General features: G+C 42.9%; 1 protein-coding gene and 1 long non-coding RNA gene across 13 annotated transcripts in view; one reads left to right on the top strand and one right to left on the bottom strand.

Moving 5' to 3' along the window:
- EFCC1 (EF-hand and coiled-coil domain containing 1) overlaps positions 1 to 23,985 on the top strand; it is a 61,598-nt gene extending 37,613 nt beyond the window's left edge. Inside the window, exons 3-9 of one of the 12 annotated variants that reach the window (XM_053377739.1) lie at positions 771 to 910; positions 7,243 to 7,378; positions 8,371 to 8,536; positions 14,876 to 15,034; positions 19,760 to 19,829; positions 21,454 to 21,503; positions 22,913 to 23,015. In XM_053377739.1, the coding sequence (XP_053233714.1) occupies positions 771 to 910; positions 7,243 to 7,378; positions 8,371 to 8,536; positions 14,876 to 15,034; positions 19,760 to 19,829; positions 21,454 to 21,467 (685 nt within the window). In that variant the 3' untranslated portion in view covers positions 21,468 to 21,503; positions 22,913 to 23,015. The other 11 variants (XM_053377743.1, XM_053377738.1, XM_053377736.1 and 8 more) reach the window with 11 other exon arrangements.
- Positions 1 to 26,652, bottom strand: part of LOC128408275 (uncharacterized) — a 39,518-nt gene that overhangs the window by 7,376 nt on the left and 5,490 nt on the right. The window lies entirely within an intron of this gene.

Below are 26,652 nucleotides of genomic sequence, written 5' to 3'. Positions count from 1 at the left end.
TACGGTCAAATCCTAAAAAGGTTAACTACATATGGTGAGAAGGGTTATTTTTCATTACGACATTGAATGCATGGATAGCGTTCAACTCAATTATAGCCAGAATCCCCAGTGTGAGAAACCAGAATGAGCAGCAGGAACCATTAAACTGTGAAATGTTCAAATACATCTGTTAAAAAAGATTTTCACTCTGGCATGTGATGCTCAGTGTTAAACTTTAATTTGTGGGGTTTTCTTTGCATGCCCAAACAGTGTTTATAAACTGCTACAAATGCCTCATTTTTGTTCCAGCTCTGAAAATTCCAGATGAAATACAAATGTACTACCTTCACTCCATAATAACCGTACTATTTTGTTTATTTGCATTGTGGGGCAGAATTAGTTGTTGTTAGTGTTTTCGGCAGGGGACTCTTTTTGATGCACTTCTAATTCTGCTGGACCGTACAATTGCTGAAGAACATCACACATGTGACATTTACACACCCACCCCAATTGCCTTCGTAGGCTGGCCCCTCCGGGTCCAAGAGTCTGTGACACGGCCCTGACTAGCAAATTGTGACTTTCCCATAATGTCCGAACTGGGCCACTACTAACATGAACTGCACAAGCTGCTGTCAGCAAATACAGAGCAAACTGTTCCAACATCTGCCAGTGCAAGCATATCCTTAGTGAAGCTGCTTGGGTGTTATGGAGCATCCTGCCATACAAAGTGTTTATTTGGCTTTCTCTCCGTTTGGCTTATTTTGTCTGTTTACCTTTGTGGGTTTTTTCAGGTTGGAAGTCCTGAAGCACCAGCTTCCTTCGCAAGGCAGCTCGGACCAGAAGACAGCAGTGGCTGGTGGCCAATATGCCTCATCGGTTGCGCAGCGAGATAGAAGTTCACCCACTGGAGGTGCAGGGATCTCAGAGAATGGTATGGAAACTCGGTGTGCATGTGGTACAATGGCCACCAGCTTGGATGGCTTTAAAATAGGTTTAGACAAATTCATGGAGAAGGCTATCCATGGACCAGCCATGATGGCCATGCTCTGCCTCCACGGTCAGACCCACTAATGTTTCTGAATACCAGTTGCTGGAAACATCAGTAAGGGAGAGGGCTCTTGTGCATGGGTCCTGCTTGCAGGTTTCCTACAGGCATCTAGTCGGCCACTGCGAGAACAGGATGCTCATCTAGTTGGGCCATTGTCCTGACCCTGCAAGCTCTTTTTATCTTCTTAAAGGAGTGCACCATTTAGATCGAGCCATCTTTTTGAGCGGCCATTTTGTGAGGGGATCATTTTGTGTGGTGATTTTCTGTATTAGCTCATGAGGAGGCAGCCATCCCAAGGAGCAACCTAATGTTTCCTCCCCAAAAGATGGCAGTTTCATTTGCACCGTCTTTCTTGGGCTTCATAGAATTCTCTTTTCACCAGAACTAGCTGGGGCAATTTAATTCTAGTGGGTTTCTTCTGGCTTGCGAGCATGATGTGCTGCTGCTTGTTTTCAGATACTGGCCATGAACTTCAGGCACTGTCTGCTTCAAGAAAGCATTTTTGCAGTCCTTTTCCGAATGGAAAACGCATTTAGCACATTATTCATCAACCACATTCATAAAGAGAGTGCTCTGTGTTTGTGAGTCTTTGCCTGTTATCTGACAGGCGATACAGAGTTCTTACTCATGTCTGCAGGTTCACCAGAACTGCCTCGTTAATATTTTTCCAAAGCAGGGCTAGAGAGAAAAACACACTTGCAGTATTCCACCGCCACCCCTTTTCCAATTTGTTCCCCATTCCTCCTTTGAAATGCATTGGAGGGTTTCATGTGAGTTTATGCCAATGCAGCAAAGTGGCCATGGCGCAAGAGCTCCTAAAGGCTCCCCAGGACGATCTCACGTCACAGTGTCTCACTCTGAAGAAGGACCCTAGCTCATTTTCTCAGAGAGTCATTTGTCATCAGCACTTCACTGTGGTGGCTTATGCTGTTTAAAGTTTAAAAAATGACTTGGGAAACTTTTAAACAGTTGGCAGCAACCATTCTAGTCAGCAACAGACTGCTCCATGGCCAGCAGGCATATCCTACCCCAGCTGTCTCTGCTGAGGACAGGACAGGCCGCTGACGGCAGGGCAGGGGGAGCAGATTGGCTGGTGGAAGCAGCAGATGGGTGCCAACCAGTAACAGGCAGCCCTGTCACCAGCTGACAGCCGTGTGTGTGTGTGTGTGTGTGTGTGTTGTGAGGAAGGGCGATGTTACCATCCACCACCCTTCCCAATCCACTAAGAGCGTTTCCTGAATCAGATCATAGTTCACCACTTTCTGGGAAAGCTAGAAGAGTCTAAGCTGAGTCCCATTTCTCTACGTTAAAGCACTGCTTTAACAGTTATTGGCAGCCCCTTCAGTAGCTGAACACATTTGGGCAGAAGTGAGGAGTATCTCCTTGAGTAGTAGGTGGCAGACAGGATGAAGCACAGAGGGCAAGACTGTTAATAGGGCAAGACCGGAGCATGATGAGAAATGTGTATGCTATAAAACGCTCAGTTTTATATGGGAAAGCAAATCCCAGACAGGCTGAAATCTCAAGTTGATACAGCTCAGTGAGTGGGATTTTACTTCTTTTCCTGTCTTGGTTCCCCCATTGCTAACATAAGCTTAGTAATCTCACTGCCAGCAACAAGAGCAACATTTGAAGAACTTTCAATAGTTATGATTCAAGCTGGTGTTTTGGTTTTAAAAAAAGTGAGGCCCTGTGCAGGAAAAATGACAGCAACAACACTATCATCCATTATCTGCCTCAGTTCTTTCTACTGAATGTAAACCTTGGTAGGGAACCGTGTCAGGAACCACAGCAGACTTAGCATGCCTTGCTTTGTTCCCAATAAAAGGGAATTGCTTCAGTGACGCTCAGTGACAATTACATTGAAGCCATTTCCTTCTGCTGGCAGCAAACCTGTGTAAATTAGGGGTTGTACACTCGTTGCATGTTGCATGTGAATAACCGTACAGACATACAGCTTAATGACTTGTGTACATGGGAACACAGATTGTACACTCTTTGAATGTAACATGGGAACACACTTCTAGCTATTTGCATAGGAAGAATCTTCCGACCGTGCTCCTGGCTGAGATGATGTATCCTAAAACTAAGCTTAAAGTTTGATGTGCTTTGACTAGCTCCAGAGCACAGACATGAAAGTAACGAAACTTTCCCCAGTCTTGCGGGATGAACTGCATTTTACTACAGTGCAAATCCCACAGTGCTTGCCTCTTTTGGTATTCCCTTTAGCTGCTGTTAATTCTTGCAGTCAGACAGAAGCAGTGTCAGTCAGCTTAAGAACTAATCAGGAGTGACAAGGTACTGTATCTGAAGGAGAGGCTTGAAATCTAAACGTTCGGCTTCAAGGTCATGCCATGTCAAACTAAGTGAAAAGCGTCGGCATAAACAACTATTTGGTAAATGGAAGACTTGCAAATGGGAAATAATAATACTGGGTCATGTCTTTTAGCGTACTGTGGGCTAATGTGGTCAGCAATTTGCAGGACAAACCCATGCAGAAAAGATATTTCCATTCTTGGGCAGGGGTGAGGGACAATAATGATTGTTTAGCTGTGCAGGCAGGAAGGCTGCTTATAAATTCATGCCTCCTGCGTGTTTGTAAAGAGCTAATCTGGGTGTCTACTGTACCCCAGTGACTCCTAAAACAAAAATGTAATCTTGGAGGTCAGCCTCATCATTGGCTTGTGGGTCAATCTTCTCTGCTTGATGCGCCATTGACCATTCTTCTTTCAACTCTTATTACCAAGAAATGTAGACTGCTGCATGGAGCATTTTAAACTGATCTATCGCCAGGGTGAGCTGGCAGGTGATGGGGATGGGGCAGCAAGGTGCTGGGAGGACAGAGTCGTGAATGCCATGTAGTCTGCCCTGCCCTTCCCAGCCTCGCCTACTGCCCTCCGGTGCAATGGAAGACGCTGCAAGTACTGAAATAAGATTAAACTGCAAGTCTGGTTGGTAGTTGTACATGGAATTGGGGTGGGAGCAGGGGAGAGCTTGCCCTTTGCCTCAGGCAGCAAAATGTCTTGAGCCAGCCCTGTCTATCACAGCTGGAAGAGCAGTGAGGATTTGTGTAGTGCCAAAAGAGAGAGGATTTATGAGGGAAAAGGAGATGTGTGAGGGAAATTTGCATCCATAGCAATAAGGATGCAGGCTTGTAGCACAGTATTCTCACTCTACTCTTTTCTGTTGTTATCCTGCAGCCCTGCAGTCAGTTGTTTTGTTAAGCTCCTGCTACCATGTTTCTGTGTTTGCTATTAATGAAGAGTTGGGAGTTACATTGAAATGGAAAGCTGTATTTCTTCAGAATGACACTCCCCCCCCCCGCTTTACACTTTGTGCTATGTCACTTCCGGGCTGAGGGCGTGTTCCGTCAAATGATGTCTTTCCCCTGTGCCACCGACTTTATCCTCCTGTCTGAGTTTCTGACTCTCTCAGTTTCGCACACTTAGCCTGTGTGTGTGTGTGTTGTTGCAGTAGAAGAGGAGGAAAGTTTACATGACACACTAACTTCCTTTCTGCTAAACTGGTCAAACTGTATTGGCTTCTTGTTCATTTGTTTGTTTTACAACAGTGCCCTCTCCTGGGCAGCATGAAAATTGTTCAGCATGTCTCATCGCTGGCAGCAAAATATGCATAGGAAGATATTAGAAGTCACCCCCTCCCCCCCCACCTCCCACTACCACTCTCTGCTGCTTTCTCCATCAACCCAGCCTTGTGCCATCTCTTTTAAATGCCTGTCAAACAATTGCTACAAAACAACAAGCATGTGACATGATCCAAGAGGCTTTATTTCAAAATATCATAGCTGAACATCTCTCACTGCCCACAACACTAGTCATTTATTTATTGCATTTGTAGCCTAAACGTTTCATCAGGAGGCCTTATGGCAGCATCTGCTATAAAAGGCAGCGAAACTGCAAGAACTGTACAAAACAGCAAAATGAGAATGGCCAATAAAACAACAGGACCAGAGAGTGAAAACTAGATAAAAGCAGCAAATAAAGCTGTTAAACTGGGTCATGGATATCACTTAAAGCAACAAAAGAACTAGGTGGAATTTGGCACCTCAAAGTTAGCAAAGGCAATGCCAGGCCAACATATTTAGGGAAGGAGAGAATTTTGTCACTGCCACACACAAAAAAGACTCTCCTCCAGCTGGTCAACTAACCTCTGAAGTCAGGAACACCCAGAGAAGGGGCTCTGATATGGTCTTTATTATGCTGGAAGTGAGACCTTACTGTTGTCAATTGACATTGTCCATCTGCTGTTGTCAACCCAGCCCTTGCAGACACAGTTCTACTTTAGATTCTCATTATTTCATTGGATTCCTAACACTTTGCCTTTCCAGTTGGGAGCCTTATATTCTCTGTGGTTTCAGTCTCTTTCTGCAGATGGATCAAACTAGCACATTTTTGAACCTGAAATGTAGAAAGATGCCACGAATATACATGCACATCAAATTCCACAGCTCTGTCTTAATGTTAAAGAGAGGCATCAAGTGTCAAACCGGCATAGAAAGAAAAAGGAAAAAACACCAAACAGGCTCGTTAAAGCAGAAGCCCCGTCTTGCTCAGCCAAGTACTGAGCAGCGGCAATGCAGGTGACGGCTGACGGAACTCATTCTTTTAGCATATGTGGCAGAGATTCATCTCTCGAGAAGAAGGCTGTTTGTATTTCCCTTGCGACACGTACTGTGATTAACGGAAAAACCTAGCACTCCAGTTTGCAAAACAGCTACTTGCGATGAATGTGTGAGTAATGGCCAGCAGCACTCTTCCAACTCAAGTCTGTAAGGAAATCCATGTCTATAAAGCAGGCAATTATCTTAATCTCTCAGCCTATTTCTTTCTCCCTTGTGAATACACCCACATAGCCGGAATTGGAGTGACGCTACCTAAAAGCTGCAAGCCTCTCCTCCTTTGCGAGCTTCTGTAACTTGACAGCATTGCAAAAATACGGTCCTTCCTCTGTGTCCCCACTGCGGAAGCTCTGCTTCACACCCTGCTCACCACTTGCTGGCCCCCCTGCTGCACTGACTTTTCTGCCTGCTCTTCCATTGCCTCACCTTAATCCTCTTACCTCTGTTCAGCATTCTGCTGCTACAGAACATAGGAAGCTTCATTGTACTGAGTCAAAGCCATCGGTCCATTTGTTTCACATTGTCTACCTTGACTGGCAGCAACACTCTAAGGTTTCAAACAGTAGCATTTCCCAGGCCCTATTGAGAGATTCAGGGATTGAATCTGGGACATTCTGCATGCATGCAAAACAGACACTGTACCACTGAGCTTCCAACATAATTCCCTTCTCTCATCACTCTGACTATATCACTTCATAAACCCCTACGCCGGCTCCTTATCCACTACCAGATCCTGCACAAGCTTCTTGTTCTTATCTTTAAAATTCTCCACGACCTTGCCCCACTCCTTATTGTTATTTTATCTGTTTGTTCTTATATGCTGACTTTCGTTGCATTTAGAGGGCACTTCCGGACATTTCATTTCCTATTCATTTTTGTGCTTTACACGGCCTTTCACATACTGCAAAAGCAACCTTTGGAAATCTAGTGGAAGTTTAGTGCTCGTTTTTGTGTTAATTCATGTGCTTTTTGGGAGGGCTAGTTTTACAGTATGTTTCGGATCTGGGGGAAAGGTTGGTTTATATGAAAAAATGAGAAATATATATATGAGAGCATGGGGACAGGATGTGATGGCCGTGGGCAGGGCCAAGGACTAGTATTTGGTCCTATACTGGAACAGGGCTGAGCGGGGATCCATTCACAACCAGGAAGCCTTCTCAGACTCTTTTTGGCTTGCCACTAGTCGACTCTGATGCAGAAGTTGACATAGTATTTCACTTCCTCCTGAGCAAACTCCGCGGTAATGAATGGGAATGGTACTTTAGTGTGCCTTCCATTCATTTGCAAAGGGCTTAGATAGAGGCAGTTTCAGACATATTGAGCCAATTAAGAAAGTGACAGGAGCTTGGGGTGTATATTTTTTTTTAATGTAACAGTGTCATCATTTTGGCTAAGTCTTCCCAAGGGGAAGTTCTCTTCTATCTAGTAATGAAACTTTTAGCATTTCTGCCAATTATTCATTTAAGATTACCCACTTGATCTTGCTTAAATTGAATCTCATTTGAAACTACTGTTTGAAGAAGGTGTTACGGTGAGCGCCGCTAGATTTTAGGAAGAGGTTGTTCTTTGTTTCCAGGGGAAGAACAAATGTTTCGTTCTGTGGAAGGCCAGGCTGCTTCTGATGAAGAAGAGGAGAAATGGTCAGGGGAACAGCAATCCCAGGTGGCCGAAGTGAAGAAACTCCTCGCCAGACTTCCCTGTTGCAGTAGTGGGTATGTCCCAACGAGAGCTTTTGTAGGACACTTCTTCATTGTCTGAGAAAGCTACTGGGGGCAATTAATGATGTATCACAGGTCCAGTTGCATTTGAAGCAGAACATGCAATATGGTTGTATCAAATCAAAAGGGTGGTAGTACACTGAGTACATCAGTGATTATCCCCTGTAGTTGTAGAACATATGTTAATTAAATCCATCTGATTCAAGTAGATGTTAGGGATGAGAACTGAGCTTCCCACACTGCTTTCCCTGGCATCTACAAGGTTCAGATGGTAAATGAAATTAATCTGATTCAACGCCAGAGAGTAATGCCAAGCCCTATAATATTAGACAGCATAGCAGCGCGTTCGGGGAGAACTGTGCATGCAAGCCAAGGTGTCTCTGCAGCTTCCACTGTAGTCACTCACGCAACTCGACAGGCAAGCTGACCTTAAACACGAAAACCAGCTTGCCTGTGAAACCCTGTGAGCTGCTGCTGTAGAGGAACTTCAAAGATATCTCCAGCTGCATGCCCCATGCCCCATTGTCTAAGCACATAACTTTCTGGGATTGCAACCACAATTGCATTCCACAATTTGGTGAATAAATTCTTTTAAATAAAAACAATTTCTTATTAGTTCTAAATTCCACATTTCATTAGCAGAATTATTTCTCATGGCCTATTTTTCAAATGGTGGAGATTCCACAAGTATTATTATTATTATTATTATTATTATTATTATTATTATTATTTAAATTTGTTAGTCGCTTTATCTTGACCAGAGCAACCCAAAGTGACTTACAATCAAAAATAAAGCAAAAGACAGAGAAAGACATGCTTTCATTTCTTGTCTATGCAGTTGAATCCTGTTTTGTTTCAGAAAGGGATTTTGTTCCCAGGGGTGCACAGTTCAAATATTTTATGCTGTGCAACGAAGAGCATTCATTTCTAACTTTATGAAGCTACAGTGGAGAAACACACAGTCACTGGAGTCTTTCTGCCCACAGGTGTGATGACACAATTCTGAAGAAGCTGATGGCCTCCTTTGAGAACATCAGAAAGGACGACCGTGAGAACACCATTGTGGAACTAGTTAAGCGACTCTCAAAGTTAACGGAACAGCTTGAGATGAAAGGGCAAGAAGTGAAAACACTGGGAACAAATATGGAAGAGGTAGATGTGTGTGTATTATGCCTTTTGGGGGGGGAGCAAATGCAGTGTGTCACTGAAGACTAGCTGAGATCCAATAGAGTGCATGAATATTGCTGATCTCCTTGTTTTGTCTCTGATCACAGCTTTTGTCAGAAGTGACCTCCAAAAACCCTTCACATTTCAGGAGTTTTTTGTCAAACAAGTGGTTTCAGCTGGAGGTGCTCAGAAGCTCTGCTGTGCATGTTCACTTTTTGCACAGTATCGGGAGCAGCTGGCAGAAAGGGACACCAGGGCCACACCTGGCTTCCCAAGTACCATTGCGGCTTACCAGGAGGGGTGAGGTGGCGGGGAGTTCGGTGAACTGGTGAAGCCAATGCAGCACTTCTCCCAGTGCATCTGCATTGTGCCAATCTCCCAGCCATCCCTTCCATCACCTCTCGCCTTTGCCCCCTAGTAAACCACAGTGATGCCAGTGGTAGGAGGACAGGTGGATGCCACTCTCTCTCTCTGCTGGTCGCTGCACAGCCCTCTGGATCACAGCCAATGCTAATCTCTATTTCTGTCTCTTTCTCAACAAGACTCTGAAACGCGTAGGGCACTATCTAGTGAATTAGATCAGCCAGCGCAAGGACAGAATTTGCCCTCCCTCTCTTCTCCAAGAGAAATTCTCTCTGCACACACACCCTCCCAAATCTGTTTCCCCAACTCTTTTGGAATAGATTTGGGGAGGGCACAGGGTGTGGAGGGGAGAGAAGAGGGAGGGGAACGTCCATTGCACAAGCAGAAATCCTTGCACTAGTGTAACTGTCTTGCTGGATATCACCTACGTTCTCTTACGACATCCTCCATAGCTGGCTGGCAGAGTTGTTGCGTGCCACTGTCGTGCCACTGTGGAGTGACACAGTATATATTGGGAATGTATATTTGTATGTAGATACAGTACATGTAAATAATAGCTTCAGCAAGAATGCAATATGAGGCTGCTTTGGGCATGTGTAGGTTGAAGTCCCAAAGCCCAGTAGTCTGTCCAATCTATGCTGATTACTGTTAAGAGGCAGATTCCATGCCTCAAAAATTGGATGGAATGATTCAGTTCTCAGAATTTTCAAAAGATCTGTGCATCTTGGACTATGTGTGTATAATTTTATAGTGTAACAATTATGATATCCCCCCCCCCATCAGTAAATATCAAGCATCTCTGAACCTGGAATAAAATCTAAGAGTGGGCTGAAATAGCCTCCGACTCAATTATACATAAAGCTTTTAAGTTAATATAGGAATTACTGCCAGACTGTCACTTTCTGTAGGCAGTTTGCTAAAACTGTACCTAAATGGCATGGTGTGCTCTTATTTATGCGTTCAAAACCGTACCTTTAAAGGCCGTTCAAACAAATGAAGCACAACAAAGTTCCCTTCAGCTGCAGGCCGGCCAAGAGTAACAGCCACACGTATGGATCAATAATTGATCCAATCTAAAAGTACAAAGGCCAGGAGATGAAAAAGGTTGTTAACTTTGATTCCTTTTTAAGTATGCTCCAGTACGTAGCAGCAGTAAATTCAAAGAGCTGTCCTCCAAAGAAAGATCTTAATGAAGGTGTCAGGTCATAAATGATAGATTGAAGAAAACATTAGTAAATTTTGAAGATAAGTTGATGCTTTACCAAGCCGAAAGTGATAAAATATTGCCAGTGGCATAGAGACTAATACGTGGCTTTTGCTAGACAAATGAATCAAAAAGTGGAGTTGCTTTCATCCACCAAGAAGATGCCTAATCTTTATACAGGCAAAAGCAATTGGGCATAAAAGCTGCTCATACACAAACACTATCTTTGCATGGAGGAACCATGGTCATGTAATAATGTCAAACCATGGTTTGGTGGTGTGTGAATGGACCCAGTACTCACATGTGCACATCCTCCTCCCTCCACCCACCACACTCTCATTCCCTTCCTTAGTTTCAATCTTGCATTAAACCATAGTTTGATGTGGCATCCACAGTGGGCAATCATGGCCAAATCAAAAGTGAAAGAGGGGGCTAAAGCGGGAGAGGGAATTAAATAGACTGGGGCTTTGATCATGTAGCACCAAACTAGGGTTCCATTATATCAGAACCAATCTGTTGTCTTTATTTCAAAATGACCTTAAAGGTAAAGGGACCCCTGACCATTAGGTCCAGTCGTGGCCGACTCTGGGGTTGCGGCGCTCATCTCGCTTTATTGGCCGAGGGAGCCGGCGTACAGCTTCCGGGTCATGTGGCTAGCATGACAAAGCCGCTTCTGGCAAACCAGAGCAGCGCACGGAAACACCGTTTACCTTCCCGCCGGAGCGGTACCTATTTATCTACTTGCACTTTGATGTGCTTTCGAACTGCTAGGTTGGCAGGAACAGGGACCGAGCAACGGGAGCTCACCCCGTCGCGGGGATTCGAACCGCCAACCTTCTGATCAGCAAGTCCTAGGCTCTGTGGTTTAACCCACAGCGCCACCCGCGTCCCATGGATGGACCTTATGCAACATCAATTCTATATTCAACCATATTGTAGAGCTGCAAGCCAGAAAACCAATTTTTAAAAACTGTGTGCCTCCAGTGGCTGTTGGAGGGAATGTGCTTTTGGTATTTGGGAGGAAATGGGAGTGTGGTAGTAGTCTAAATAGCCCTTTCTAAGCCTTGCATAAACCTAAAGGTGATAATCTGGATTGTGCTTCAAAACTCTCTGTTTTCCAGTGGCAATTGTGATGTAATAGTGGCTTTCAGAGATGCCCATTACCAGCATATGTGGATCCTGGCCAATTCCAATTGCACTTCTGCCACCAGGACCTTTAAAAATCTGTAGCAGCAACCATGATTAAAAGGATGAGAAGCATTACCATCTACATCCAGCCTGTAGTGTTACATAAACTTCAAAGAAAATTATGAACTTGTGGCTGCAGCACAGTTTGTACAATAATTACAGCACCATTCAATAGCATTGATCAAGGAGAAAACAAGCTGTGTGTGTCCAACATGATAAAGACCCTGAGTTGCTTTGTGGAATTTCTTCATTGGTTCTGAAAAGGCAGGTAGCAATTAGCTTCTTGATAAGCTGAGGACTAGTGGATACTTGCAAGAGAGCTCGTAATTGCCTTTGTTTATCTGTTCCAAACAAGGAGAAACAGGCGGAGAATAGAGAACACTGTGGAATATTCACACAGTCAAAGTAAGCATGTGTCGAATTGAAGCTCAAGAGATCCGACAGCGTGGCTAAAGAGGGACACAGTTTTTGAGGGTCTTGGTGTGTGGTCCTGTTAATTGCTTCGCGTGAAGCAAATGCAGTCCTCCTGGCCTCTCTGGCTGGCATTTGGGACTCTGTCCAGGACAGATCCTTCTACAGACCACTCCTGTGGTTCCACCCTATCTGCCTCTCCTTGCTGGGGACAGGAGAGAGATTCAGTTTGAATCAAATCTATTGGATTTGTACTCTCTGAAGCAATACGCAAACCAAACCAAAACAATCCATCAAAATTCACGCATATCCAGGTTTTGCTATGTAGTTCTCCAACCAGTGTGTGTGTGTGTGTGTGTGTGTGTGTGTGTGTGAACATTAGTGCACAGGAATGAATATATTACTTTAAAAACTTACAAACATGCATCGTATTAGGAGTGATTGCTTGCAAAAATGCGTACATTAGTCAAAAATGTGTTTATTAGGATAAATATGCACAAGTGCCATGGAATTTTCATGAGAGTTTTTTTTTTGTTTTAAATGAAAATTTCCTGCAGAAATGTGGAGAACTGATTTTAAGATTTGAAAAATGAGAAGCGAGAGAACCAAAACAGGCAGTCTTGCATCCCTAGTTCCTGCCTACCATTGTGGGCCCCAGGAGATGGTCCATAAATGTGAGAACACATCCTTTGGTCTGAAAAAGTTTCCTTACTACTGGTTTAATGGATAGAGGGAAATATAGACTTTGAAATGGATTCTGGATTTGGGGACACCTCTCTTGTAATGTGTCAGTAGTGAATAGGAAAATAACCTTGCTAGACCAAGTTGGGGGGGGGGGAGTGCAGTGAAAGTAATCTACCGCAGAGTCACACTGTTCTTGGGAATCATAGCTACTTCCCTGGAGGCGAATCTGATACAGACAAACGCTGAGGGCAACTATTTGTTTATGTGTTTCGATGCATTGGAAATGCATGTGGAAATGGGAGTGCAGAAATCACTGTTTGGCAGATGTCCTCTACCCATGCTGCAGATTGACAGAGGAGCTGAGAAGGAGCATTTGCCCTAGGCTAAGACATGGTTTAACAACCTTGGGGGGCCTGTGAGGCACATTTGACCTGTCACAAAGTTGATTTGGAGCTCTTGTGCAACCAACATGGTTCCCCACCTCACTCTAAATTGGCCTTTTTGCAAGAAGGAAAGTGATGAGGAAATGCATTGGAAAGCCTGGAACAACAGTTGCTTGATGCAATGTTGTCTAATCTTCCTGCAAACATACCTGTGGGTGGGATTCAACTGATGAGCCCCACTAGTGGAAGCCCACACAAGGATTTATGCTAGTGCAAGGGGGCATACCCCCTCTCTTCCCCCTGTGCTCCTATGTTGCACAAATTGGCTCCACAAGGGTCAGGAGAACCCCTAAAACAACACAGGGGAGCGGGGGGATCATTCCATCTGGCAAGCTTAAATGCTTGTGCTGCTTGAATTATTACCACGGCACTATGTTGGATACCTCCCCATATAAATGCTGAATAAACAGCTTGTCTGGAAGTGTCCTCATTAAATAGGCAAGCTGTCACAGTTTTGGGGAACATATTTCTCCTTTAAAAATAATAATGACAGTATTGCTTAAATAGAGCACGAACTGGTCCATGTTCAAGAGCATTGCCCCATGATTAGCTGTTAAACTGAATGGAACTTGTGACCACACAGAAGATTCAAGATGAAGCTTGTGTGTTGAATTACAGTGGTACCTCGGGTTACAGACACTTCAGGTTACAGACACTTCAGGTTACAGACTCCGCTAACCCAGAAATAGTACCTCGGGTTAAGAACTTTGCTTCAGGGTGAGAACAGAAATCACACGGTGGTGGCGTGGTGGCAGCGGGAGGCTCCATTAGCAAAAATGGTACCTCAGGTTAAGAACAGTTTCAGGTTAAGAATGGACCTCCGGAACGAATTAAGTACTTAACCTGAGGTACCACTGTATTCAGCACAGGCGCCAAGATTCAGTGGCTCTGCTTCCTGCATTGTAACATTAACACTGCACTTACCTGGAAATAAGCCCCATTGAATTCACTAGGACTTACTTCTGAGTAGGCATGGTTAGGCATGTGCACGTGTGAAGGAAATGAATATTTTGGTGACAAAGATGTTTACTTAGACCCAGCTGGGTGGAAGTGGGTATTGACATGACCTTCAATTCAATGAAGGCCTTGACTATGTTCTTAAAAGAAAGAGGCAACCAATTCTAAAGTGCATGTTTAACTTGATCACACAGGTGGTCCCCCTGAAGTTAATGTATATGCCAATATTTTCTCTCCTGCTAAATGGTTCATACACTTAAACTTTAAGCAATCAAAAGTGTTTCACAGAGTGCAGTGAAGCATGTGTTTAGTTAAGTAAGGGCTTTGCAAAATACTAATGGCTCAAGGAGAATGAAAAACACCAGCTGAGATCTTGATTTTATTTCTGCTACAGTGGAACCACCAGGCATACAGGTGCAATAAAAGCCATGGGACAGAATTGGTGGTGGAAGAGGTCAATCCTATCTGTATTGCTTCCTTTTGAAAATATATGTGAACCTACAAGGCGCACTCAGAAAACCTGAAATCCCCAGACGATCTTGGCCATGTTAAACAGCCCATGAAATTCCCATTTTTTTTATTTATTCATTCATTCATTCATTCATTCAATGTGTATACCACCCTTTATCAAAAGATCCCAGGGCGGTAGACAACATTAAAAACACGTTGCAGAACATCCGTGATAAAAACACAATAAAAAGCATACTGACAGGCAGCCTAATAATAAGATAGTCATAATAACAGCAGTCCTCTCCCAAATACTTTTACAGGCCATAGATTATTTAATAGCCTGGGTAAAGAGGAATGTTTTTGCCTGGTGCCTAAAGACATATAATGATGGTGCCAGGTGAGTCTTTCTGGGGAGAGCATTCCACAATCAGGAAGCCACCACAGAAAAGGCCCAGAATGCGGATCTTTGCCTTTACTTCCTACTCACTATATCCTTTAGTGACACTTTCCACTTGGCAAAATTAAGTTCATGTTCATAATGGGCATTTATCGCTGATTAAAGAGTTGGGGAATATATTTAATGCTTGTGCTCCAGTACTTTTCATGTCATCTATCGTTGTCCAGATGAAAGGCCCATTGCTAGGGGAACTGCAGCAGAAGTTGGAGGAGACTGAATTGCTGAAGATGGAGATGCAGATGTTGGAGACAGAGAGAGTAAGGCTGTCCCTGGTGGAAGAAAAGCTCTTGGATGTTTTGCAGCTGCTTCAGCAACTTCGGGACCTGGTATGGCAAGAAAATAGTGGGAGGTAGCTGAGAGTCTGGACCCTGACCCTCCGTATGGATACACAACTGTGTATCTTTCCATGAGCTTTCCATTAGGTGGCCACATCCAGTGTCATTTTGAGTTTGCTGCAGGAAAGCTTGGCAGCGCATGGCTGCATTAGGAAATGACAGCCCAAACATCCAGATGAATAGCTTTCCCATCAGAGATATTCATCCTCTCTCTCTCCTAAGGAAGGTTTAGGTCTGAGATTGCTTCAGATTGATCTAAAATAACTGTTAATCTGCTTCCCCATTCAGAGCAGTTGATACCAGGGCTTGAGAGTATTTGATTTGTGTGTCTGTGCAGAGGGAAAGCTTCTTGCGAGTAGCTTTCTTAACAAGGCTACTTCATGTGAACTGTCGTAGCATCACAGTTAAAAGACTGAGTTGCAAATCAGGAAGCCCTTGGTTTGGATCTCACCTCTGCCATGAATTCGCTAGGTGGCCTTAGGCACTCTTTCTCAGCCCCCACATATAATAATACTGTCTGACTTTGCAGGGTTGTTGTAAAGATTGCAACTAGTTAACCCATGCGAAGTGCTTTGAACACTTAAAGCTGCTATGCAAATGTTTAGTGTGAGTGGGGCAAAACTATACATTTGGAGAAGACCCAAGTCTGGGAAAGTGGGAAAGTGAACATCCGAAGAGGGGAGGAACTTCTCATTGCCTTTGAACCACAGGGTTGTAGAGCTGGAAGGAATCACAAGGGACCAACCCCCTGCAATACAGGGATATTTTGTCAATGTGGGGCTCAAACCTACGACTCTGAGATGACGAGTTTCGTGCTTTGCCAACTGAGCTATCCCTGGCCCAAGTTATTATGTGATTTAGATGGAAGGAGCAATAGACAGGGAAGGAGTTCTGAAGCCCTGCTCTCCCTTCCTCCCATCATTGTTCTCCCACCCACTGCAAGCACATAAGGATGAGTGCAGGGAAGCAGTTGAAGGGGGATTGCACACCCCTTTGATACCTTGCACGGAAATCAGCATTGTGAGAATCACAACTCCTCCAACCCTGATTTTTTAAAAAGCAGTAATAGTGGTGGCAGCTTCATCATTAGCACAACCATGGAAGTGCTAGACCTGATCCAGCATCAATGCTGTACAAACATGCAGAAAAAGGATGGTTACAAGATGGGAAAGTCTGCTCACTTTTCTATTTTATTCTTTTACATGTCTATATTAAAAGGTGGGTAATTGGCTTGATCAGGTTGTAAGCAGCTACCATTCTAGTTAATGTTATTCCTAAAGATTATTTTTTTTAAAGAGAGAGAAAGAGAGATACTGATTTATGTGCTAGACAAAAGCTATGCATATAATTTTTTTTAAGTGTTTTAAAGAATAATGGAAATATCTACCCAAGCAAGGAAGGGAGCCTTCCCACAAGGTTGTATGAATGCTCATGTGAATGCATGAATTATGATATACTTGAGGGTAGGGGTAGGAAATCAATAAAACTTTTAAAAAATTATCCAGGCAGGCAAGTGAGTGGGTGATCTCATGGGATAATCTGTGCTTGGGATAATTTGCATGTAGAAGGTCCCAGATTCAATCCCAGGCAGTTTTGACCAATGTACACATTTTGCAAGCTATTTTACCTAATGTAGCACAGTTGGTATGTTAGTTGCACTACTACATTCATTTTTTATGCACACTTACTTGCAATGTGTGTATTTTTTATAAGCACTGGTTGGAGATCTCGTCACAAAATATGGAATTTTGAAGGATGATTGTGTTTCAGTTCTCATAATTGTTTTAGGAAGTGTAAATATAACAGATACGCCTCTAAATTCAAGCTGAATCGAATTTCTCCCCATCCCTTCTCAGTGCACAATTGTTCCATCTGGCAGGCTGAAATTACTTGTGCTGACAGAACAGTAGACACAGCATGGCATGGATTTCCTCCTTTAGTGGAACGGAAGACACATGTATTTTCCTGAAAGCATCCTAGGGCATTTAGTGATCAGATGATTTTACATATAACAAGCTGTACAAATATTATATATACAACAAGACGTTAAGGGTAGATCATTTTAAAAAGTTGCTTTCATTGATTTGTAGGACTGGAGTCATGGTGACTGTGAGAAGCAAGGTCTTTCAAAACCATTTCAACAAAGCAAATGGACCTGCTCTGGATCTGCATCTGGAGTTCACTCCTCTTGCTTTTAAATGCATGCAAAGCTGTTATTTATTGTGAATATGATTGACTTGATGATTGCTTTATCATGCTTGAAATATGCCTCCGTGCTTCTGGAGGCTCTCCAGAGTAAGTGTAGCTTTCTTCTATATGTTAACTCGCTGCCCGGCTCGGCCGAGCCTTCATATTCTGAGTGTGGCAGTGCTTGCTCTTTGGATCAATAACAATCCCACAAAGGATATGCTATTAAAGCGCCATGACTGATTATGATTGGCAGAAAGCATTGCTGCGTTCTGTGTCAGGATTCTGTGACATGTCCCTCATTGACCGGCAGTCTCACTGAAAGTCATCTCGGCTTAGCAGACGATCCATCAAGCAGTGTGTCACACCACTCTGAGAACAGTGTCATGAGTCCTGTATGCTGTCATATATTGTAGCTCAAGATGGTGATAAGATCTGTCAATGAATAGGGTGAATTACAGCACCCTGGGGGGAATGCACAGAATGCCCCCACATTGTTAGGGTCTTGGGAATCGGTAAGGCTATTGTTCTCTCACATGAAACTGAATGGCACTCTTGTAACCCTGAGGGAGAACGGTTTCATTTCTTGCTTTCACTGATGAATAGGAATATTTGAAGATGAGGGGGGCTGGGGGGGTTTCTAGACACCAAAGCTGCCTTCGAGAGGACTTCTGCATCCTGAAAAATATGTTGAGATATGGAGTTAAGATAAATGAAAGAGGGTAAAGATTTGCTGAACTAACCATGTGAAAGGGAATACAAAAAAGGGAGGTGTGAGGAGGTCAGGGAAATAAGCAAACGAAATTTAAGCCATGTAAAAATTGATTTGTTTTTAATTTTTTCTATATATTTTTTCTGTATTTCGTATCTTTTTTTTCTATGTATTTTTGTATTTTTTGTATTTTTCTTTTTTTCCCCTCTTGTTTTTTATATTCTGTAATTTTCTCTTCTTTGTAAAACCTTAATAAATATCTTTTTTTAAAAAAAAAAATCCTCACTCTCATGAGGTCCAGTCCTTGCTTCTGTGCTCTGTTGCTGCCTATGACTCATGTATTTCTGCTTTTCACTCCTCTGTTATCTCGGTGCCAGCCAAAATACAGTGGTACCTCGGGTTACAGACACTTCAGGTTACAGATGCTTCAGGTTACAGACTCTGCTAACCCAGAAATAGTACCTCGGCTTAAGAACTTTGCTTCAGGATGAGAACAGAAATTGCGCAGCAGCGGCAGTGGGAGGCCCCATTAGCTAAAGTGGTGCTTCAGGTTAAGAACAGTTTCAGGTTAAGAACGGATCTCCAGAAAGAATTAAGTTCTTAACCCGAGGTACCACTGTAATACAGTTTGATCACATATGGATAAGCTGTGTTCAGATATCCATTGTTTGCATCCATCTGTCTCGAGAGACAATGGAAGAGTGCACCATCAGGGGTACTGTTGGAGAGTTACAGTGCCTGCTGTGGCTGTAGCGATGGGAGAGACATGTTTTATTGCAGGTGGGGCAGATGAAGGTATCTGCACCATGTTGTTTCTTCTCTCTGCACTCCTCTCAGCTGTCATTTCTCCTCTGGGCACTGCTGTGGATACACAACCTGTCTGTCTGTCTCCAGGCACTCCAGTCGTCTGCAAGGGATACCCACACAGGGGGTTAATGTTCCAGCCTCCATGTCACATTTGTAGACATCTTTGTAATGCAGAGTTGGTCTGCCAGCAGGCCTGGTGCCTGAAGCCAGCTCCCCATAGAGCATGTCCTTGGGGATCCTGCTATCTTCCATTCTGTGTACATAACCAAGTCAGCATAGATGTCGCTGAGACACAAGTGCAAACGTGCTGGGAATGTGGGCTTGGGAGAGCACGTCTTTGTTTGAGACTCTGTTCTGCCATGTAGTGCCCCCAAAACAGGTAGCAGGTTCACATGAGAGGCCTCCTTATATATACTTTACAAGTTTTACAAGTGATGTGGTAGGCTAAACCCTCATGTGCACAAAACTCATGTGCTGAGGCCATATGTGAACTGGACTCACTTATTCCATTGCAAATTGATATGCTATCCACTTACACATTTGCTTAAACTGCCATTAGTATTATGCATTAGCCCACAATCACTTTGAATGCTGTTTTTATTCCATATCCTCTGCTTGCATTCTTTGTTGTGTACAACCATGCACCCAGGTGTTTCCATGCATCATTGCATAGGTACTACTCTCTGAAACTGCACTCTAGAGTTTATCTCTTGGTCAAAACATGACAAAGAATAAAAGAATGCTAAAAATAAATCATGTTTCTGCCAGTTTATAGTTAGCAGTCTTTAGCTTTTTGTAAGGAAAAGGCACAGTACAGATCTTTTAAATAAACAAAAAAATGAATATGAGGTGGGGGGTTTTTTGTTAGATATTGTATTGAGTTTCCTTTTTTGTTTAGGGAGACCAAGTTTCCTTTTTTGTTTAGGGATTACTAATGTGCTTTCTCTTTAGAAGTGTGCCTATAAGCCTCTGTTGAAGCTAAATGTTCCCTAATGTTTTGTGTTTTGAAGAACATATCTAAGCACGCCTTGGGGAAAATCTTACTGAGCACTTTGGAATCCTGCTGTGATCCAGAACATGGTAAGCAAGTAAAGCCATGCATGGAGAGCCTTGCCATTAGGTGTCACTGCCCATAGAGAGGCCGCCTAGAGCAGCAATTTGGAGGGGAACATGATTTTGCTATTGCAGTGGATGGAAGAGACTTTTCATTCCAGCACTGCCTGGTACATTCTTTTGTTAGCCAGAAATGGCTTAGGGAAGGTATGGGGAAGCTGTAGCCATCTGGATGTTGTTGGACTCACAACTCCCATCATAGCTAGCCAACATAGCCAATGGCCAGAAATGGTGGGAGTTGGGAGTACAAGAATATCAGAAGGACCATAATTTCCCCATCCCTGAGATAAAGAGAAGATGTTACACTCCTGAGAGCCAGGGATAGGTCCAGTTAAGGAAATTCATCTAAGCACCTGCTGATAAGCAAGGTTTTCTATGAGCTCAGGCATTGGTCAAAGGATAGAGCTAATAAAGACCCCCATGACCGTTCTCTGATAGTTGGGCAAGAGAAAAGATGAGATGGGCGAGCAGCTATTAGGGCTGTAGGAAGGCAAATGAGGGAGCAACCTTGATAGAGAAGGCACCACTTCCTGTTTTTGTTTAGAGGGTCAGCATGTCTAATTGCTGTCCTGACATAAAGCAAGTTGCAGGGGAGATGCTTTTTGTCATTTGACACTTTTGGTGAGAAATAAATAAAATCTTAATTTCACCATTGCTGTGCTTTGAGAGACGGGGAATTGTTACTTGAAGACATCTATTAAATCGAAGGTCTTCCCATCTTTGAAATTACATGGAAATGGAAACATAACTAGATTCTGCCATTAGCATGAACTTTGTGCATAACTGGAGACACCTCCCTCTCACTCAGTCTTTTTATCATTGACTGTAAGCTTTGCCCAAATGCATATTCAACCTATTCCTTTTCATTGGGATTGTACAGATATGTGAGAAAATAGAACACACCCTCTTGGCTAATTTTTCTTTACTGCATAAAAGTTTCTTTCCTCCCTACAGTGTAACAAAAGAGAATATAGAGGAAAGTAGCATCCTTTAGTGAAGGAAGTGGGTCAGATCTTCTCTGTAATAACCTTTCATGTTCATATGCAAAGCCTAAAGCTGCTGAGTCCTCTCCTCCGGCGGTAGCCCCACTGTGCATAAGCTGTTGTTACGAGAACCTTTATGACCTGATGGATTTTATTTGATTACTTGGTTTCTAATTGCAAAGTTTTTGCATTGACCTCCTTGAGAAGGAACTGGCATGCTACACATAGACAGTCTGCAGGGAAAGGCAGAGCTTTTCATAGAGCAAAATGGGTTGAAGAATGGATGAAAATATATGAGATAACGATTCAAAATTTAGTCTGAATGATCTAAATGCAAGTAATAGGAGGGAATTAATGCATACAGAAGGGTTTTTTGTTTTTGTTTTTCATTATCTCTTTGTCTCCAGCAGGGATTCCTTGTCCCTTAGTACTAGGCATCTGGATATTTGAACCCTTCAATAAGAGTCCTTCAATAAATGGCAAATAAACTAAGGCTGTGCCAAAATCCTCTCCCTAAAAATATCCTGGCCCCTACAAAAGTGAGGCCTAGTTTTCTGTTGTTTTCTTGAGGGAGTGGCATGGAAGAGAAATTTCTTTGAATTTTTTAGGAGACTTAAGCTGAGAAGACGCTATGGGAAGAGTTCAACATGATGCTAAGGTGATAGTTAGGCCAAGCATTTCCCCAGGCACAATGACCACCCTCCTCCCCCTCCTGTGTGCTGTTCTAGGGGTTCTTCCATCCTGCCCCATTTAGGCAATTTAGGGGGCCTGCAGGGGGAAGAGAACAGGGAAAGGCCCACTGCACAAGTGGAAGTCCCTTTGCAGGGCTTATGCTCATGGGGCTCCTTAGTTAAATCCTGCCCCGTACCTTTAAAACACATTCAGAACACATTTTACACTCAAAGAATTCTGGGCACTGTTGCTGGGAATTGTAACATTGGCCCTGTCTGCACTATACATTTCAATCTCTATCATACCACTTTAAACAGACATGGCTTCCCCCAAAGACTGTGGGGACTGTGGTTTGTTAAGTCTGCTGAGAAGTGTCAGGAGACCCCTATACACCTCACAGAGCTACAATCTTTGGAGCTGTCTGATGATCAATCTACATTCCCAGGGAAATCTGGGAATTGTAGCTTTGTGAGGAGCATGTGTGCACCTTGAACTTCTTGGAGGTCTGCTGCTTTTGTCAACAGTCCCGTGTGGAGCTTACAGTGCAGTTCCCTCCTTACTTCCCATTTCTTCCCTTACTTCCTTCTCCTCCCTGCTTCTTTCCCCAACAAATAGAATTCTCTGCATCACAAATGAAAAGAAACTCAACCCACAAGCATTCTATTTTAAGTCTGCCTCATTTGCAACATCAACTTTCTTTGTACTCACTACTGCACAAATTGCATCTCGAAATCTTTGTGCGCAGCATCTGCAGGACATCGCTGGCATTAAAATTCCAGCCCATATTTCCGCCCATTTTATCTGGACTTACCTGTTCCATGGAAAACTAGATAAGCTATCTATTAAAAAAAACAAAACCCATGTTGCCAATGACTGGGTTGAAAAATCTGATTAACCCATTTGCAATATTCAGCACCTGACTGGAAGCACCCACAATCAAATGTTACCAGGTGGATTTGGTTAGCAATTTTCTCTCATTGTAGTGGGAACTCAACTTTGATTGAGGCATGAGATTAATTTTACAGCCCAAAGGCTTTATCTGTGGCTATTTATTTGTGACTACAGCTTCAGGGGGTTTAGCCTTACAGCACACTGCCAACATACAGAGACAGATACATTTCAAAACTCATCTTTGTGTGTTCAAGGATGTGGATTAACTGACCACAGTGTGTGAAGCAGAAGGAGCAACCAAGATAACTGAAGATTGCTCCACTCTGCTTCACTTTGATATGAACAAGAATGTGTTCACAATGCAGTCCTTCAAAAAGTCTGCATCAAATTTTGGCAATTATGCCTACGTTTTGTAAGAAAGGACATGTTATTGATATTCATACTGCTTCGTCTTTGTTTTGTTAACCTTCCAATTCACTATTTGCATTTTTTTCTGTTTTAAAGGAAAACCACATATCATTGAAGTCTTAGATACCCTCTACCATGAACTGACTGCCTGTGAACTCATTCAAAGCAAACCGCATGAGAAAACTCCAGGTCACCAATCCTTGGCTAACTCTTTGGTTATCTCCTGTTGAGCAACAGTGCCACCCACAATGCATTGTGGCTGTTACCACCCAGAGGGCTTAAAAGCTACAACACCAAAGCACAAAGTTCTCCACAATCTAGAAATGTGTAAAAGCTGGAAGAATAAAAGACAGTTGCAGAGATATGAGGAGCCATTACAGAGCCCATGCACTGTCAGCAGTGACTTGCAGTGGGTCTTGAACACATCTCTGGGGTCTGTGGCCTGTGTCTTTCTCAGACCATGAGCCCTGCTCCACAGGAAATTCCAACTTGAGACCTTATCTGTATACAACCTGTGTTCTGCCACTTGTTCATTCTCTCACTTTGAATTGTGAAATTGGGTATGATACTTCTGGGAAGTTCTGTAATCTCTCATCTAATTTCTAAGCAAGCCTTATCCAGGAGACAGCTCCTTGCTCCCAAGGATAAGTGGCACCTAAAGCCTTAATGTTATTGGTACCAGAAATATTCTGATCTGTTGTATTAAAATTATCCTGTTACTAACCCTGTAGAGCTTTAGCTTCCTGGTTATAATAAGAGAGATTAATGTTATCTGCTACATTTCAGTAGTTTGTCTTCCCTGGAGCATCTAACAGGTGTGTGTGTGTCAGGGAACCTTCGTAATGTACAAAGGGAAAATGAGTGTATAATGAAAACACACCAAGGTCGCTTAAACTTGAGGTAGCTATTGGTTGCTATCACTACCTATAGTCATGAGGGACTATGTGTCCTGCAAAGGACACCATTTGTATGCTGTCAGTATGCATGCTTGTAAACACAGACTTTATTTAATTCTTATACTTATGTCTGCATTTCTGTCCAGCCAGATACTTTATTTAAAATGGTAGCCACTCTACAAATGTAGTTTTGCTTTGATAGTAGCTTTTTCACTACTGTCGTATTGCAAATTTTAGATTGCTATATTAAATGCTACCTTTATCCTTTTGAAATGATGGCAGTGAATCTTTTCTTTAAAAAATTGTTTTTTTTCTATATTACATCACAATGCAAATATACCAAAGCCATCCCCACATCCTCCCCATCCCCACATAGATTTATCATTTAAATCATCAATCAAACACAGTATTATTTTGTCCCTCCCCCTGCTTCATCTTTTATTTCTTATACACTGCACTCTATTGTTTTCAATTTGCATTCTACAAAATTCAAATTGTAATACAATAAAATAAAACAAAACACCAAGAAGTTATGAAAATACAATTAAAACCCACAATGAGTATTTAATGTGCACATGCCGTGGCCCAGCTAATGAAGCATACAAACCACTGGTGGCCCAGGAACCACAGTTTGGGAACTCCTGATCTAAATTGTTGGCTGTACTGGTTTTATCCATGTTCAGTTATGCCTTTGTAGTAACTAAATTGTTAGTACATGACCTTGGTCTGCATCCAGTGCACCTGATTGGGAAATTGCTTTCCATAGCAGGTGCTGCTATACCACACCAAGAACAGATTCTCTCCTGCGTGCATATCACTCAGGAACACGCTTGATGCTTTTGCACCTGAATGCGCCACTGAAAATGGTTGCGTCTTGGGCGCTCTCTCCAGCACCACAGAATTGTTGGAATCCCTGCAAAAGTTTCAACCAAGTCGTTGAAACAATGCATGGACCTAAATGCAGCCATTCTTCAAAGTTCTCTGTTCTCTGAATTTTGCAGTGCAGTTCTCCAGTCAAGTAATGTGTACAAATATACACAGACCAGGGCAGATGAGCATAAACATGCACATTGTAGTGAAAGTAACATACAAAAAAATGCATTTTATTGTGGGAAATTGATTTGCAAGCTGATATGGAAATGTGGAAAACTGAACTTCAGACTGGAAAAAATTAGAAGCTAAAAACAATGGATGTGCCCATCCCTATTCTTACCCCATTGTTCTTGAGCAAAGAAGAAATAAAAGTCAGGATGTCTTATCTTATTTATGAAAATAATGTGCAATTTTAAATAGGCACTTTCCCAGTCCTTAATGGAATAAGATTTTGGATTTGGCTGCAAAAGACAATTCAGGATGCAGAAGAACATCTAATTCAAAATTAAGCCAAACGTTCCCCGGGGGAAATAGCTAAAGTCACAGACTCATTTTGAATGTGATTTTTTTTCATAAATTAGTGATGTTTTGTTTTCACACCACAGAGCAATTACTGTATAAAATACATCCTCAGCTACAAAACAGTATGCAAAACTATGCCATGTGCTGACAATACTATGAGGTTGGTATGCAGATAGCAAAAGCAAGGTCATGGTCTGAATATATTTTCACTATTGTTCCTGTAACTGATGCATGTATAAACAGAGTGATATTTTGCTCAGTTGTGCATAGATAACATGGACAACACAGAAAGCCTCAAGAGAAGTCATTACGGAAACAAGGGAACTGGATCTCTCACAAAAGAGAAATATAAGTGTGTATAACCAAATTAAGAGACCATATGTTTCCCTTCCTGCTTTATGATAATATCTTCTGAAGACCAGACAGTTCCCATACCAGAAGCAGCTGAGAAGATAAGAGAACAGCAAAATGCAGCATTCAGCCCACGGAATCTGAATGCCACATCATCTTATATGCTCTGAGAGCGACCCACCATGCATTCCAGATGCAAGCCACCATTAATATACGATTCCTATATAAGCCTCACTGGAAAAAAACCAGAGGTATATTCTACTGCCTATGCTTTTCATAAAGAAGCAGAGAGGAGAAATAATAGCAGGGAAATATATGACATACCTGACAAGGTATATTGTCCCAAAGGATGGCTGTGCCCTCAGGTCATTTACATGTGGATTCTGGATGTATTTTTGCTTCCCTTTGGGATATCCACTACATTAAACAGTCATTTCTCCTAATGAGAAGCTGGGGAGCTATGTAACCCAGATGCCCTATAGCCCAGACAAAACATCAATTGCGGTGTAACCAGAGAAAGGAAAAAACTGTCACTGAACACAGGTGGTTGCTGCTGTGAAGAGCAGAGTAATGAGCAGGTGCTGAGAGAAGATTCTGCTAATAAATTATACTGGAATAAGCTTGATGCAGGAAGCAATAGAGTCTGTTCTTGTGGAGCCAATTGCGAAGGGCCAAACTAGATGTGATGGAGATCAATGAACAAGATATTCCACATTTCCCCCAAAAAGTGTTAAGAGCAGCTGTGAGGAAAGGGTGATTTGAGCAGGGCCAAAGCACTGGCAGAAGCAGGGGCGAACCCTTTTTCGCCACGCATGCCATTTCGTCACATTTTCCTTAAGGCGGTTCAACTGCCCACTCTTGCCAAAACACACAGGTCATCAATCACGCAGGTGCCTGCAGGGTTTGCCCTGTGAGGTAAATAGCACAGAGCATAGGAGAAAATATTAGCTGCTCCCTCCAGCACCACCACACTGTGTGAGGCCTCCCGTGCAGCTGCTTTAAAAACAGTTTCACAGTTTTCCCCATGCCATGTCGTGTTTGGCTCTGTACTGTGAGGCTTTTCATTGTGATGACAAAATTAATAGAGCATACTTGGGCACATCCTACATTTGAAGCCCTATGATACCACACTGAACAGTCATGGCTCCCCACAAAGATTTGCCAAGGGTGCTGAGAGTCACTAGGCGACCTCAT

The sequence above is a fragment of the Podarcis raffonei genome, chromosome 2 (assembly GCF_027172205.1).
Source record: "Podarcis raffonei isolate rPodRaf1 chromosome 2, rPodRaf1.pri, whole genome shotgun sequence".
NCBI lineage: Eukaryota > Metazoa > Chordata > Lepidosauria > Squamata > Lacertidae > Podarcis > Podarcis raffonei.
This window is presented reverse-complemented; position numbering and strand designations above follow the sequence as displayed.